General features: G+C 36.5%; 1 protein-coding gene across 4 annotated transcripts in view; it reads right to left on the minus strand.

The window, feature by feature from the left end:
- LOC120337599 (UNC93-like protein MFSD11) overlaps window positions 1-10,036 on the minus strand; it is a 30,214-nt gene extending 20,178 nt beyond the window's left edge. The window contains exons 1-10 of one of the 4 annotated variants that reach the window (XM_039405442.2): window positions 9,763-10,036; window positions 9,281-9,342; window positions 8,735-8,842; window positions 7,894-7,973; window positions 7,416-7,571; window positions 6,096-6,243; window positions 4,703-4,801; window positions 4,091-4,131; window positions 3,460-3,651; window positions 909-1,077 (exon numbers count right to left, since the gene is read on the minus strand). In XM_039405442.2, coding sequence (XP_039261376.1) covers window positions 909-1,077; window positions 3,460-3,651; window positions 4,091-4,131; window positions 4,703-4,801; window positions 6,096-6,243; window positions 7,416-7,571; window positions 7,894-7,973; window positions 8,735-8,842; window positions 9,281-9,342; window positions 9,763-9,879 — 1,172 coding nt within the window. In that variant the 5' untranslated portion in view covers window positions 9,880-10,036. Of the gene's footprint in view, window positions 1-908; window positions 1,078-3,459; window positions 3,652-4,090; window positions 4,132-4,702; window positions 4,805-6,080; window positions 6,244-7,415; window positions 7,572-7,893; window positions 7,974-8,734; window positions 8,843-9,280; window positions 9,343-9,762 lie in introns of all 4 variants that reach the window. The other 3 variants (XM_039405441.2, XM_039405439.2, XM_039405440.2) reach the window with 3 other exon arrangements.
- Window positions 10,037-17,170: the final 7,134 nt, after the last annotated feature.

Raw genomic sequence — 17,170 nt, forward strand, 5'->3', positions numbered from 1 at the left:
TGAGGATTTCCTTCTTTCAAATGAGTCCACTCCACAATTTCTACTACAAGTTGATGGCATCAATCATACAAAACGAGAATATCGGTCAGAGACCGAAGACTCATCGATCGATCGAAAGTTAGGGATCCCCCAAAACAGCGCTCTTACTCCATAGTGACACCTTGTGTCCCATCACTAATTAATAACTCGCTAATTATACGACATAATTCATCCAAAATCAATAGGCTTCTGGTCCGACATATGATGAATGCACATGCAAAATCTGGAGCAGATTCAATCTCGCTTTCGTGAGATATCGCGTGCATCTAACAGACGGACAAACAGACAAATACCGATTAAAATCGATAAGTAATACCTTGTGCAGAATATTGTATAGGGAATCCCTATCTCTCCAAAACTAATGGACCAATCTAAGTCAAAGTTTCAGTAAGATGGTTGAAGCTGCTGGAAGACTGTAGACTTGATTTATAATTTTGATTTGATGATCAGAAGTCTATGTTTAGGTCGCATGAGCTTTCGTTACTTTGGTTAGTCATTGAACTTTCGTGTATTTTTACCATTGGTCTCTTGATAAATACATATTATACTAAGATGAATTCGAGGAAATCATCCAGTTCCTTAAAATGTTTAAGGCTGCTGACAGAAAATGGCGTTCCAGAAGTATGTGCACCAAGATGGCACACAACCTGATAACCCTAACCTGGTACATATACTATGTTCAGGTTATCTTGGTGCACATACTTCAGGAGCACCCAGAAAAAATTATATGAAAGATCCAAGAACTTTGTTACATTTGTTCAGTGTTGCTTGACTTTCATAACAAGTTCAATTCCAGCCAACTGTGCTTTTTCTTACAGAAAAAAGATAAAATTAAGAAAATTGATAAGGAAAACAAAAATTCAACATACTTTGGATCTATATAGGCGACTTCATGTGTTTGATGCAGTGGGGCTTCATCAGGAATGTTTAGGAATATCAGGAAAAATGCTGCGAGGTGAAGAAAGAAACCCAGAAATACAACTGGAGATCTTCCATACTTCACTGTTCGTCTTCCAAAGATACCAAATATTAGGCCACCTAGAATTTTAAACAAACTTTAGTAACAATATAACAACCTCTCGGGGTGACAGACAAAACACTGACAAAAAGAGGTGGAAACAGAGGGTTTACGATGGTGGGCCAGCGATCTACCCAATGGATGATCAGTTTTTTAGAATAGCCTATAAGTAAAATGTTAAAATTTATCCCAGAATAAAGGAAAATTGATAAGACAACATAATCATATGACAGACTATATCCTTTCATACTTCACCAGTCCAGCAGGGGATAAAAGAACTTAAACCTGTTAATTGATCGCATGGATTTGGATAGTGTAGGACAGGGATGTCGAACCTTTTTCGACGAATGGGTCAAAAATTATATTTTAATCACGGAACAGAAGAGTATGGGTCCCAAATATTTGGTCAATGTTAGTATTAATAAGAAACTTGCTGCTGCATCCTATCTTTCAAATCTTATAAGCTTCAGTTGGTGTTGTGTAGTTTTGGGCTTTATTTATGCAGCACTTCTACCAGAGACTACTGGACTGTTTATGACAATCAATTTTATGGAATTCATGTACAAAAACACGCATATAAATTACCCAAAAACGTTTAGAATGATGCGGCAAATTATTTTGCGCGCCAAAGAGTTTGGAGGGAATTCCACTCTGATAGAGTTAAATTTTTCGATTGGCTTTATTAACCACATTAAGGTATACTTTCACACTGCCCCATTGTTATTTCAGATTTCTAGGTCCTCATTTTGGGTCTAACAAATTTTGTTTTCTACACGACATTGTAGGCGAGAAACTAATGAATGCTAAGTAGCATTTAGTTTTCGTATATCATGAACTAAACAGCCTGCAGTGCCTTTTTGGTTCATGTGAATGAACGCTGTAACAAGACGTTGCGAGAAATGAACAGATCAAATTGATTGTTTTGTCATAAACGATATCACAGCCAATAGCTGCTTAATAAAGGTATACAGGGGTGAACACGTGCGTCCGAGATTGGGAGTCCCGAAAATTACCATATCGATCCGGAAATTTGAATTTGAGCGTTCGCAGGTCTGGCTGCCCAACTGACGTCACATTATGTAGTTTGCTTACTGTTAACTTTGTTTGAAGCCGGTTTTATCAATTTTTATCACTTACAAGTTAGTATGTTTTTATTTTATTCGTGCCTTGGTGGGTCACCGAAAAAACGCAATGGGTCACTTTGTGACCCGCGGGTCAGTGGTTCGCCATCTCTGGTGTAGGAAGTTGTTACCTAATCTGTTACTGATAAAGTGATAAGAATTTAGCAATCCTCTCGCAAATTACTATTCTCCAAAGAACTTGGACCTGTGAACCCTGGTAGATTTATCAACAGGATGGTAAGCCTGTTTCTATGACTAGCAATAACTCCAATGATATAAACAAAGCAAATTCATCCATGTATTCAATGATGGTCAGGTAGCGGAGGTTGACAATTGAAAGTTTCTCAATCTCAAATAGCTAACCATTTTATGTGGATCCACCATATTACTACATTCCTTTTTCAAACCCTACATTATGTTAAAAAGTAATATTGACGCTCCCGTAGTATGTGAACTAAGATGGCCGACATCGGAGACTAGCCAAGTGACTCCCGTAGTATTTGTACCTGAAATTATGGCCTAACCCAAACCTGATACACGTACTACGTTTCGGTGTCTGCCATCTTGGTTCACATACTACAGGAATATCGTAATATCACCTTGTCACATTGTTGTTTCAAATTCACTCTAAGTATAAATAAATACCAGCTAGATTAAAGCAGTGTTTCTCAAACTGTGTGTTGCGGCACACTAGTGTGCCGTAAGAGATTCTCAGGTGTGCCGCCGAGCTTTTTGTAATTTTAGAAAATAAGCTATTCATATTACACATAGGCATCCATGCAGCGGCAAGCTTGTGAGACTTGAGTATGCACTATCCATTAGACACCTGATAACATTAGTGCATTTGATTTGCCAATGTAATAAAGGTAATTGTCACGTTTTAATTGCATTGTTATGTCATAATGTATTGTAAGCGAGACTTCCAAGTTCCACCAGGTTGGCTTGGGTGATTAGTTAGGCTAACAGGAATACAAGTTCGGACGAGTTTTGGCTATCTGCTTACCAATTCTATTCGATCATTGGTACAAGGGCCAGCAAAATAAATGGTTCTGTGAACACAGATTTTCTGCTATGACTGAAATTAGAAGCAAAAAAGGAGCAACAAATCCTCATTTTAATTGTTTCACAAACAGGTACACACACATTACATTACCATTTGCAGAATAATTTGTTCAAAGCTAACTTTATTTTTTTACAAGAGTGCCACAAAATTTTCTCATTGGCTTAGTGCACCGCGGGCAAAAAAAGTTTGAGAACCACTGGACTAAAGACTATACTGACCAAAAATTTCTCCAACACCAATCATTATCCCTGTAAGTCCAACATATTTGTCCGCATCTTCACCAAATTGTAAAGTAGCACCAACACTTGTTGCATAAACTCCACTGAAGAATGTCAACTCAAATCCAGTGTAAAGGAATGTAATGCTTAATAACATCATATCCGTAGTTTTAAATAATTCAATCGCTTTCACTGAAAGGAGGATTAGCAACAAAATAATCAAGATGTATATTGTTGAAAAAAGGAGAGTTTTTAAATGTCTACTGCTCCTTTTCTCACTGTTTATGTGTTAGTGCAATGAAAGGATGTAAAGAATCAAGAAAACTATGAGTGGTTCAAATATTTTGCGTCACACTTTGACATGCGCTCAGATGCTGAGTAGGTCTGAATCTGACAGATGACCATGTGGGGACTGTCTTTTGAAGGACCAATATCTTTCTAGGTCGACATTGCCGACCTGTGATATCAGCTTTCAATGCCAATATAATAAAGTCCAAATGGCCTGACCAATTGGCCTATAATGTGGGGGTGTGGTCGATAAACTTTAAGTAATATTAGTGCAGATCAAAATTGCAAATAAATAACTTATTGGAAATAGAATCAGGCATCAATAACAAATAATTCAACTTACGAAATGCCATCCATGCTCCAGATGCTTTTCCACCAGATGAACTGAAATATGGAAATTGGTTTAGATGTTATAGACAGTACATTCTTATTCAACCAAACCAGCTCATTATCTTAAAAAAGTAGAGTTCGATACAGATAGATTGTATTTTGTTGAAGTATCCCCCCATAAGAGATGTACATTGCTTTGCAAATTAAAGACTAAGCTGGAAATCAGAGTCTTGAAATAGTTTTATTCGTGAATTGGACAATCAATGTCAGGACTGTTGGAAACAGGGATGTAATATACAGGAAATTTACACCACTACGAAATCAAACTTTCAAATTTCGACTTCCTGCCATTTCGTTTGTATAATCAATCAGTGTTGAAAGTCCTTAGTATCCTTATAAATGATAATGTCATACTGCCTTGTTCATACGACTCATATTCTCCAACCATTCAAACCATTGATCAGAATAATAAACAATGAAGAAGTCTGACCTCGGTCAGACGAAACGTTACATAAATATATTTGTGTAAGTGTGCAGCAAGACTTTTGAATTGAATAGACAAGTCATTGTGATAGCAAATTACTCAATTACTTTCACTCTAGTAATGAAAATTTTAAACAAATACCTTTTTACAGTACTTTCTGAAGCTTCATCTTCTTCAGAAATATGATCAAGATAATTCTGAGATCCTTCATCATTTGCTTCAATCGAATTTGAATATGATCTGCTGGAAGAATAAATAAAATAGGAAATAAATTTCCAAATTTCTTCAACCTACTTTTACTACTTTTGGAGATTCAGCAAGGTTGGAATTGCTGCTTCATTACAGACTATTAAATTTTTCAATTGCTGCACAGTTAGAAATCATAGCGCATACAAAACTTATAGCCTACTGAAATAGGAACATGATAAAAAAATTTCTACCAAGTAAACATAATGTAATAATTGATTGAAACAGGGAATTCTTCCGAAGCTGTTTTATACAAAGGATAAATGAGTTTCCACAACCAATAATTAATTGATGATCGGCGTAAAAAAGTTAGCAAGAATACATGAAGCAAAATCAGTGTAAAATCATAAATCAAAGAGTTTGAAGCAGTATAGCATTGATAAAAGTACAATGCAAAAAAAATTTTTCACTCCTGTGTAGCTAGTCGGATACGGCTACGAAAAAATGTGTGGTTCAGTGAATGCTTGCAGTTGTTGAACAGTTTAGCAAAGGTTAAGAACCATTCTACCAAAACAGTGGTTTCCAAAGTGGGGTCCGCGGACTTTTTGGGGTCCGTAAAGCCATTTCGGGGGGTCCGCGAAATAAATCTGTTATATGGCTCATACCTTGATAATACAAAAATTAAGTGCCCAAATTTGCAAATACACATTTGTCGCCTTTGCGTCTTCGCAATCACTGCTGAAGCTAGTGATTTTTCACTTTCTGTTTTGATCCCGCTGCCCCATTGTGATGTCACAGAGCTGTTGGCATGGGATATCACAGAGGGAGTTTAATTGCTGCCATTACAAATTAACTAACTGCAGAGGTGTAGCTGATGCTGTCTTTTTGCTTGTTAGTTGGTATAGGAGGGAGTTACAGTAGGCAATTTATGAAGTTCGCTTTAAATGCTGTGCAATAAGTGCATCCATCTCATTAAACTTTGTCATATACTTACTTTTGTTCGTTTAAATGTTTTTAACTATATGGCGCACTGATTTTTTGTTGTGATGTTTTGATGTTTTAATGTTTTGTTTTAGCGCACAAGGCCGGGCGGGAATCCTTGAAAAAATTGCAAGGAGTCCGTCATGAAATCTTTTTAAAAAGTTTGGGAACCACTGTACTAGAACAAGGAAGCACTACAGCAATAAATAAGCTTCAATGGCAACAGCAGGCAAAACAATCCATTGCAAAATTCTGAATATAAATTGAAATTAATGCTTTACTTATTAATTAATAAATCTAATGATTGCTATTAGTTCATGCAAATGAAAAGATGAATCAAGCAGCAACAAACCCGGTATTCACTCGCCTCTCATCACTTCCATCATCAAGTAAATTTCTATGATCTTCGGTCATTTTTGTACCAGATTTAGGATGAGATCGAAGGAAAAACATGAGTATAGTACCCACACCACTGATTGCAGTCAAACCAATAAACAATGGTACACGTTGTGCATCTGTAAAAGAGCATTTAAATAAAAACATGATAAAAAAAAAGAATTAATGAATTCATATAACTAGATAAATTGTCCATGCTTCTGAAAAACCTGCCTAGCTATTTCCACATTGCCATGGACTTTTAACCAGTCCAGAAGACGAGGTTTGACATGTGATTTAGCCATTAAACCTCCTCCCTCAAGGATAAATAAGAAATTTCAAACGTCAAACACAATAAAAAAATATAAGTGAGAGAAAGTCAACAAAAACCTTTGTGTTTGTCTGACAAAACGGCGAAAGATTCAAGATTTCTTTTTCAGTAAATTCGTTTCAATTTTGACATTACCAAACATACAAGTTCTATACTCGAGGAAATGAGAAATATTAACAAATTCCAATTATTTTTTAACTAAATATAACTCATAAAGGACCTCGATCTACTGGCGGCCATATTCCTACAAAAACATAATACGGCTGTTTATAGAAAAAGTTTGTACATCCTTAGCATAGAGAAAAATAGAAATTAAAATAGTGATAACATGAAGGAACAGGGAAAACCATAATTAAATGATTTGCAATGTGGTATGTGGTATTCCTAGGACCATTTCAAAATGACATAAATCTCCCAACTGTTAGGTTCAATATGAATGAAAAATATCGAATAACAAAAAGTATATCACCAAAAGTCTTTTCTATATGATAAATAAGATTTAGTTAATTAAAGTGCTTAATTGCAAGTCAGCATATCATTGTAATGAGTAAATGTTTGTGAGCTGTAGTGACCTATTACCACATATCATGTGATACTACATCTCATATACAAACAGATATTTGAAATGCAAACAGGACCTTTGTTATGCAGCAAACAAAACAAAATGACTGAAAAATTTGACATTAACGCATATTTTTGAGTATTGCAAAGCTTGGCTACTATCACTACAACTCGAATTTCTGGTAGCTCCAGATTCATCTGTTACGGCAAGCTTGGCTCCAGATCTAACAAAACATACCTCCATAATATCCCCAATCTTGCTGCAGAAAAATCTAATGATTGTAGTGTAAGCCTAATTTTCATTTGTGAATACTGTAATATATTGCTGTTTTATACCTGTAAATTTCATATTAAAAACGAAGAGAAGCATTTTGATATTTTTTAATAAAAAAGACATTCACAACTTTTGGACTACCGTACCTTTAATTACCTTTACCCCTCTCCATGCAAAGTAAACATATAAATTGCCAATGAGAAGACTGCATTGCAACAACGCCCAAAATATTCCACTGTTTCTTCCCATTGTATGATCATCTGAGTTCAGGGTCAAAAAATTTCCTTGTGCTGTCCATAGCACTAAAAATAAAGGTATGAAATACTATATGATCTTAGCCATATTATGTATTAAAAATCCTTTTAATGGTGAATACACACTGCATATCCATATAATTTGCGAGGTATTTATCCAATATGAGATTCAACTTATAAATTTCATCACCAGTGTTCTATTAGCCCAATCCAACCCAGTTGAACAATTTGTGAACATTATTTGATTGCAATTATTAGGATACTGAGACATATATACACAAATGCAACATTAATTTGTGTATACTTCCAATAAGACAGTAAGATTAGCATTTTGGGACAATAGCATATAATTATAAATAATAACAAATACCTGCAGCACCAATTCCGATTAAAACAGAACCCAAATACAGTGTGACGGTCATTGGTTTGATAAAAGTAGCGATGTATGCTCTGCAGGATATATATAAAATATTATTAATGAATATAAAATTGAACACAAGTTGTAAATGATAACATAAAAAAATTGAGTCACATGACTGAATAAAAATTTTTGTGAATTAGCATTCAAGTGTTATTTAAAGTTGATAAACAGGCCAGAAAACATGCTAAACTGGACAGGAAGATCCAGGAAGGTCGTTATAACCGAGGAAATGGGGTAAAGAAAAAAACTCTGAGTCTCTGACATATTAGTACTAGACATGATTTAGCCTGCACCTTGAAAAAATTTACCTCAGACACTGGTTCTTGACTCTAGTTTCAGAGATATTTCTTCACTGCAACCATATTTTTATCACAAAAACTTTAGATTATAAGTTGTTTATTAATTTTCTGATAAGAACACTAAGCAAACTTAATGCTTTTAGAGTTATGAGAAATTGACTTCAATCGACATCAATACCAATTTGAAATTCGGATCACAACTCCAAAGAATTCAACAGTTTTGACTCTGAGAAAAATACACTCCAGCTATGACTATGATATGATGTCAATGAAAACTAATAATCCAACTCTAATTTCAGATGCAATAGCACTGTTAATAACATACCAAATTACAATCATTAACTGACAGTCAAAAATCACAGTCCTTCAACTTTACCAAACTTTTCCATCATACATGCATACAAGATACAAACATTATGAATTTGAAGCTTTTATCAATTCAAAACTAACACATGAATAACATACAGTAATTCGTTAATAAATATCCTTACGTATAAGTAACAGCAGAAATGATCATTGAATATTTTGGTCCGATGATTGACACAATGGAAGGTGCAACCCAGTTTGCAACAGCAAAAACCGTGTAGATAATTGCCAAACTAGAATTCATGGAAGGAAATATATAAAACATGATGAAAAGATGCAAGTAAAATAAACACTGGAATATTCTTTCTGACATTGACTGTCCGATCAAAATAAACATGATTATCCATGAAAGGGGATGAAATGGCTACATAAGAAAACAATTTCATTGTGCCTCATTTGCTAACACAAGAGCACAAAATGGCTCACAATATGAAAAGTAAAGAACAACAATCCTAAATCATAGTCATGGAATGTTCTTTGGATGAGAAACTGCTATTAGGATAGGATAATTACTCACCAACTGAAACACTGTCAAAATATAACTAATGCACAGAATAACATAGTTATTTTCTGTCTGTAAGACTCTAATAACAAACTCTCAACATGGGTAAAATACTATTCATTGCCTTCAAAATAACTATATTTTCATATAAATAATAAATATGACATACCTTGTATACCCAACTCCATTGAAATCAGGATGAATTTGTTTGTAGCTTTCAAGAACAGTTTGCTGAAAATAACAAATGTATGTTTAGAAAGATTTTATACAAATGACTACAAAGTAGCCTCATGCAGTGATGATTATTCAAGTAAATAATTTTTTACGAATTACTGGGTTAAATGAAGCAGTATGGCAAGAAAGATGGCAGGTCAGTAGTATACAGTATAAAGATGATTTGTACGCGAGATGTCAGTTAACGGTTAAAATAAATCGTAACCGTTAACCATCTGAAATCGGTTGACCATTCCCAGCCCTAATAGTCACACATCAAGTCACTGCTGTTTCCAACATCTAAGTATTAATTCGACATGACAAAACATTTTTCATTATCCTATAATTTAATTTACGATTTGACAACCTGAATGAAGATTTTTAAGTAATATTACAGACAAAACAAATGAACAAGACTAATATAAGAAAGAAGCTTACTTCGACCATTCCACATGTTTGAAATCCGGTGAATACCAGCATGAATGTGAATCCGAGTAACAAAACATTGAGAAACTTAATCCCTGGTCTAAGATCTAGACTTCTGTCATCCGCCATGATTACCAAGTGTAGAAAGATGTACTGGATAAATATATTAGGCTAGGCACCACTGGAAGACTTCTTTTTCAGTTTTTTATAGTTGCTGAGTAAAAATCCTCATTTCCGCATTACTATTAAGACTCGATATAACACCTGAATGATGAATGATTATAATCAGTATTGTTAGCATAATTGCAGTCAAATAATAATTTTGTATTTCAGTATTTTTATTAGATTTATTAATATTAAGAATTGGAAAATTATTAAAAGTAAGTCTTGATGGTATATCCTGCTTTCTTGTTTTTTAGATTAGGTTGACTAGTTTAGGTTGATTAGTTTAGGTTGTTAAAATAGTGAGGTCAAAACTGTACTAAATTCTGAAATTGCCTGCATCCCTTTTGGTGTTTTTATGAAAATTTTCTAGTGTCAAATGCATATAGCTAGGATCACTTTCAGTTCTTTCAAGTTCGCCTTCACTTCAATTGTAATAACAGAATAATGAAAAATAATATATAATAGAATAATAATAGAATAACAAAATACATCATTTTTATCAACAAACTATATAGTCACCGCAATCGAGCCACGTTTTCTGTGAATAAACACAAAGTTTATAAGCTCCAAATTTGACTAGACGCTAATCTTCAACAATTTCAGTATTTACCGTACCCCCCTACATTCAGTACAGCACACTATACAGATTGAGTAACATTGTCTCATTTCAGAGAAACCCATTTTACAGATGATCAAACATCCCTCCTTTGAAAGACATCGGGACGTTGCTGTCCCTCAATATTGGTAAAAATACAGTATTTTGAGGTTGCGCAAAATACTACAAGAAAAGCGCAATCTAATAACGTTATCAATGAATTCCTCGGGAAAAATAATCCGATTTAACGAAGGAAAAAAATTTACCGTGGCATTGGGAGTTTTTAGCAAAAAAACGGCAATTTTGGTCATGTGACGGCTGTTTGTGAACACGTGGAGTGTTTGTTTCATTGGACCAAATGGAGGAAAATTCTTGGAATTTGGATAGAGTGCCGTACTGACATTACCTATATCATTGAACTATTAAATCCAGAAATCTGGCTATCTTTGAATTGTCATTACTTTTTTAACAATATTTTTTCATATAACTGTATAACAAAGCCTGATGGCTGTCGAATAAGCAGGTGGAAATCGTCATTTCTTCCAATTACTAAAACACTTGGTGTGGTAGTGTGGCCCATCGTTCTAAGCCTTAGGAATATGCTCGCCACCGCACCTCTGAATGGCGAGAGGCCGTGGTTCGCCATATCGTTAAGTCTTCTTATCCGCTCTTCTCTCCCCCCGGGATAAATATGTGAATCCTATCCTATTCCTGTATTCTTTCCACTTACTGACACTGACTTAATTACTGCTCATTCAGTCATTGGAAAATTTACTGGCAGTATGGTACGGTACCGTTTCCATAACTCCATGCATTTTTAAGTTGCTTTCTACTGCAGCACCATACAATTGACAATTGCAAATCCAAGATTCAGAGATTAGAGCAACTTCCCAACCTGTCACCATACGGTACCGGTAATACTGTAATAAAGTCTGCAAGTCTTTTCCCCTCTCCCCCGGGATAAATATGCAAATCCTTCCTTCCTTCCAAACTGAATTGCACAACGCTAGGTACCGGAAACTGGATAGTCTTGATGCTGATATTTGTAATCCAAAAGGAAAATTTGCTATAAATTCAATTTGTTGCTTCCGTTTTTTTATACGAGTACCGTACAGGAGTACCGTACTGTAGGCCTATATGATTCTTATTGAAATGTCAACACTTGGAGGCGATTTAAAAATGACTCGACAAACATCGCGCAGTGTAGTAATCAGTAGTTTATTTTAGAGATGTACCGATGTATCGGTATCGGCAATATCGGCCATTTTTTCGGTATCGGCCATGTATCGGTATCGGTTAGATTAAGGCCGATATTACCGATATATTTACCTTTTTGATATGGTCCAGAATGTTTTAAAAGATAAGTTGGAATACTACCTTTTAATTCATTTTTGTCTGGAGAGATCGTGAGCTATGAGCCATACATGTCCCCACCCCCGCGAAAGAATAGGATTCACGTGTTTTTAGCTATTTATCAGCTAAACTAGCTCAACTAATTTGGCTATTTTCGCTGTCAAATTTTTATATTGACATTTTTAATATTACATAGTTTTTATGGAGAAATATATCAACACAGCACATAACAAAAAGCAACTAGGCGCCCAGTTTTAAATCATACAGTGGAATTGGGGTCCTTCCTTATTAACGGCACATGGACTTTTGGCACGGGTATAAATTCTGTCTGTTTGTCGTCAAGTACGAGTGTCATTTAGTCCGTCGACATCGATAAACTAAATTCCGACACAATTATCCCACTACACAGGTATTAATTTTAATTCTGCTTAACTACACGATTTCTTTATAGATATATTGACTTGACCGCCTAGCCCTAGACTGTCTCAAAATATATGATAACAATTGTAAAATATTATAAAATAGTGAAGTAAAAAAACATCCTAACGGTTATCGGTGGGCCTTCTTTTTGTCGGTGCTGATTGATATTCTTTCATGTTGGCTTTGACTTATTGCGTCGACGATTACGATTAGCCACTAAATTAAATATTTGTAAAATGCTTTTAATTTGAACGTAGGACGGCGGCGCTAGAATGTGTGGGTGATATTCGATATTCTTTTAAACACGAATAACGATATTCGAAGCTCGCGATATTAACATTAAATTCAAATTGGACATCGCGGCTTATGAGTTTTCTAATTGAACACCGAGATTACTAGCGTTACTGTACAATATATCTTAATCAGTTACAGCATATGGATACCAAACATTAATTTCATATTATGTGATATATATATCTTTTTTTTCGATCTGAAATAATGTGTACTATGAACAACGCTTAAAGACCATTGTTTTAACCCGTCTGCCCTACACAGCATACCTAATTAAGTAATAATTACATAGTATCGGAATATTGGTAATATCGGCCTTTTTGTAGTATCGGCGTATCGGTATCGGCGTTTTTAGCTGGTATCGGATCGGTATCGGCGACAAAAGTGGTACGGTACATCTCTAGTTTATTTCTCACCATACTTAAAATAGGCAAAAACAGGAATGGGCACGGTTTTGGGATCAGGGGCCAAAAATTTCGCCTCCGTAGACTGGTGGGTCAGTAAGTGTGCCGTAAGAAGTACATCTTATGAACAATATTTACACTGTTACAAAAACAAAAGTGAAAAACAATGAGCCTCGTTCCAATCAAGTCATCAAGTTCATGCTTCCGAAAACAAATAACTGGCTAACTAATCCCATACCCGACCTGGACCGGTAACCGGACGAGAGGCCGTGGTTCGCCATATGATTAAGCCGTCTTATCGGCTTTCCTTTCCCCCGGGATAAATATGTAAATCCTTCCTTCCTTGAGGTATTTTCTAGCCCAACATCAAAATTTGTTTTACTTTGGTGGTTGCGGCATCAGGCAGTCAGGAGGGCCTGATTGAACTACCCAACGGGTCGGATTTGGCTTGCGGGAGGTGGTTTGCTCATATCTGCTGTAGCACCTGTACCAATTTATAGTCTTATTTTGTATATATATGTGTGATCGTTTTTTCTGGTTTGACGGAAGCAATAAATTTTGCCTTCTCGTCCGATAATCAGTTCATGTAGGGTCAGGGCCGGTCATTTCATGGCCAAATCACGATCATTTTGCATAATTTTGGGGGGAAACGGTTCCCTGGTGCAACGACTAACATACCGCCTGGTGCCTCCGGTTAAACATAATATGATTTTTCCATTTTCTTTCACAATCAATCTTACTTTTGGAGCCTTACTGCTTCTTTATATTTTCACTCAAATTGTCTGCCCCTGATATTTTTCTATTCTCATTTCTCACCTTAACGTTTTAACTTCACACATTTGCTTGCTTGCCTCCGGTTAAACATAATATGATTTTTCCATTTTCTTTCACAATCAATCTTACTTTTGATTACTTCTGGAGCCTTACTGCTTTATATTTTCACTGAAATTGTCTGCTCCTGATATTTTTCTATTCTCATTTCTCACCTTAACGTTTTAACTTCACAAATTTGCTTGCTTGAATCTCTCCATTTCATTTCTGTTTTGGCTCTACCCCCTTTTTCATCGTCATTATTCTTTTTTCCCCTTGGTCTTCACTGCCGACTTGCTTTTTTCATTTTATTTCTTCCCAGCTAGGATTTGTTATTTGTTGACGGATGCTTTTTTCATTTAATTTATTTCTTCTCAGCTTGGATTTATTTTATTTTTTCCCTCTGACCTACCTCACTGCTTGTGGATGGGGGGCCTCAGTGCTTTGGAAATGAGAATGCTTCTTCCTCTGACCGGCTTTTGCGGGTTATTTTTGGCTGCTATTTTCTTCCTATATTCTTTATCGCTGTTCCATGAGGCAGGTTGTTCTGCTCGATGAGGCGGCTTGACGCTGGCCCCGCTTATTATCTCTCAGTTTTTCCTTCACTGACCTATTTATATAGCTGGCATGGCTGGCTTAAACTGCAGGTTGTTCTGCTTCGACCGATGAGAAAATTGATTTTTCTATTATTATCCTCCAAGTTTTTCCTTCACTGGCTGGCACCGCTAGCTTACATTGCAGTTTTTTCTGCTTGGACCGATCTATTATTGTTTTTCCTTCACTTATGCTGGCATCGCTGGCTTAAATTGCAGTGTGTGATCGGACCGATGAGAGACGCCCGGACGAGAGGCCGTGGTTCGCCATATGATTAAGCCGTCTTATCGGCTTTCCTTTCCCCCGGGATAAATATGTAAATCCTTCCTTCCTTGAGGTATTTTCTAGCCCAACATCAAAATTTGTTTTACTTTGGTGGTTGCGGCATCAGGCAGTCAGGAGGGCCTGATTGAACTACCCAACGGGTCGGATTTGGCTTGCGGGAGGTAGTTTGCTCATATCTGCTGTAGCACCTGTACCAATTTATATTCTTATTTTGTATATATATGTGTGATCGTTTTTTCTGGTTTGACGGAAGCAATAAATTTTGCCTTCTCGTCCGATAATCAGTTCATGTAGGGTCAGGGCCGGTCATTTCATGGCCAAATCACGATCATTTTGCATAATTTTGGGGGGAAACGGTTCCCTGGTGCAACGACTAACATACCGCCTGGTGCCTCCGGTTAAACATAATATGATTTTTCCATTTTCTTTCACAATCAATCTTACTTTTGGAGCCTTACTGCTTCTTTATATTTTCACTCAAATTGTCTGCCCCTGATATTTTTCTATTCTCATTTCTCACCTTAACGTTTTAACTTCACACATTTGCTTGCTTGCCTCCGGTTAAACATAATATGATTTTTCCATTTTCTTTCACAATCAATCTTACTTTTGATTACTTCTGGAGCCTTACTGCTTTATATTTTCACTGAAATTGTCTGCTCCTGATATTTTTCTATTCTCATTTCTCACCTTAACGTTTTAACTTCACAAATTTGCTTGCTTGAATCTCTCCATTTCATTTCTGTTTTGGCTCTACCCCCTTTTTCATCGTCATTATTCTTTTTTCCCCTTGGTCTTCACTGCCGACTTGCTTTTTTCATTTTATTTCTTCCCAGCTAGGATTTGTTATTTGTTGACGGATGCTTTTTTCATTTAATTTATTTCTTCTCAGCTTGGATTTATTTTATTTTTTCCCTCTGACCTACCTCACTGCTTGTGGATGGGGGGCCTCAGTGCTTTGGAAATGAGAATGCTTCTTCCTCTGACCGGCTTTTGCGGGTTATTTTTGGCTGCTATTTTCTTCCTATATTCTTTATCGCTGTTCCATGAGGCAGGTTGTTCTGCTCGATGAGGCGGCTTGACGCTGGCCCCGCTTATTATCTCTCAGTTTTTCCTTCACTGACCTATTTATATAGCTGGCATGGCTGGCTTAAACTGCAGGTTGTTCTGCTTCGACCGATGAGAAAATTGATTTTTCTATTATTATCCTCCAAGTTTTTCCTTCACTGGCTGGCACCGCTAGCTTACATTGCAGTTTTTTCTGCTTGGACCGATCTATTATTGTTTTTCCTTCACTTATGCTGGCATCGCTGGCTTAAATTGCAGTGTGTGATCGGACCGATGAGAGACGCCCGGACGAGAGGCCGTGGTTCGCCATATGATTAAGCCGTCTTATCGGCTTTCCTTTCCCCGGGATAAATATGTAAATCCTTCCTTCCTTGAGGTATTTTCTAGCCCAACATCAAAATTTGTTTTACTTTGGTGGTTGCGGCATCAGGCAGTCAGGAGGGCCTGATTGAACTACCCAACGGGTCGGATTTGGCTTGCGGGAGGTAGTTTGCTCATATCTGCTGTAGCACCTGTACCAATTTATATTCTTATTTTGTATATATATGTGTGATCGTTTTTTCTGGTTTGACGGAAGCAATAAATTTTGCCTTCTCGTCCGATAATCAGTTCATGTAGGGTCAGGGCCGGTCATTTCATGGCCAAATCACGATCATTTTGCATAATTTTGGGGGGAAACGGTTCCCTGGTGCAACGACTAACATACCGCCTGGTGCCTCCGGTTAAACATAATATGATTTTTCCATTTTCTTTCACAATCAATCTTACTTTTGGAGCCTTACTGCTTCTTTATATTTTCACTCAAATTGTCTGCCCCTGATATTTTTCTATTCTCATTTCTCACCTTAACGTTTTAACTTCACACATTTGCTTGCTTGAATCTCTCCATTTCATTTCTGTTTTGGCTCTACCCCCTTTTTCATCGTCATTATTCTTTTTTCCCCTTGGTCTTCACTGCCGACTTGCTTTTTTCATTTTATTTCTTCCCAGCTAGGATTTGTTATTTGTTGACGGATGCTTTTTTCATTTAATTTATTTCTTCTCAGCTTGGATTTATTTTATTTTTTCCCTCTGACCTACCTCACTGCTTGTGGATGGGGGGCCTCAGTGCTTTGGAAATGAGAATGCTTCTTCCTCTGACCGGCTTTTGCGGGTTATTTTTGGCTGCTATTTTCTTCCTATATTCTTTATCGCTGTTCCATGAGGCAGGTTGTTCTGCTCGATGAGGCGGCTTGACGCTGGCCCCGCTTATTATCTCTCAGTTTTTCCTTCACTGACCTATTTATATAGCTGGCATGGCTGGCTTAAACTGCAGGTTGTTCTGCTTGGACCGATGAGAAAATTGCTTTTTCTATTATTATCCTCCAAGTTTTTCCTTCACTGGCTGGCACCGCTAGCTTACATTGCAGTTTTTTCTGCTTGGACCGATCTATTA

This window comes from Styela clava, chromosome 10, assembly GCF_964204865.1.
Source record: "Styela clava chromosome 10, kaStyClav1.hap1.2, whole genome shotgun sequence".
Lineage (NCBI taxonomy): Eukaryota > Metazoa > Chordata > Ascidiacea > Stolidobranchia > Styelidae > Styela > Styela clava.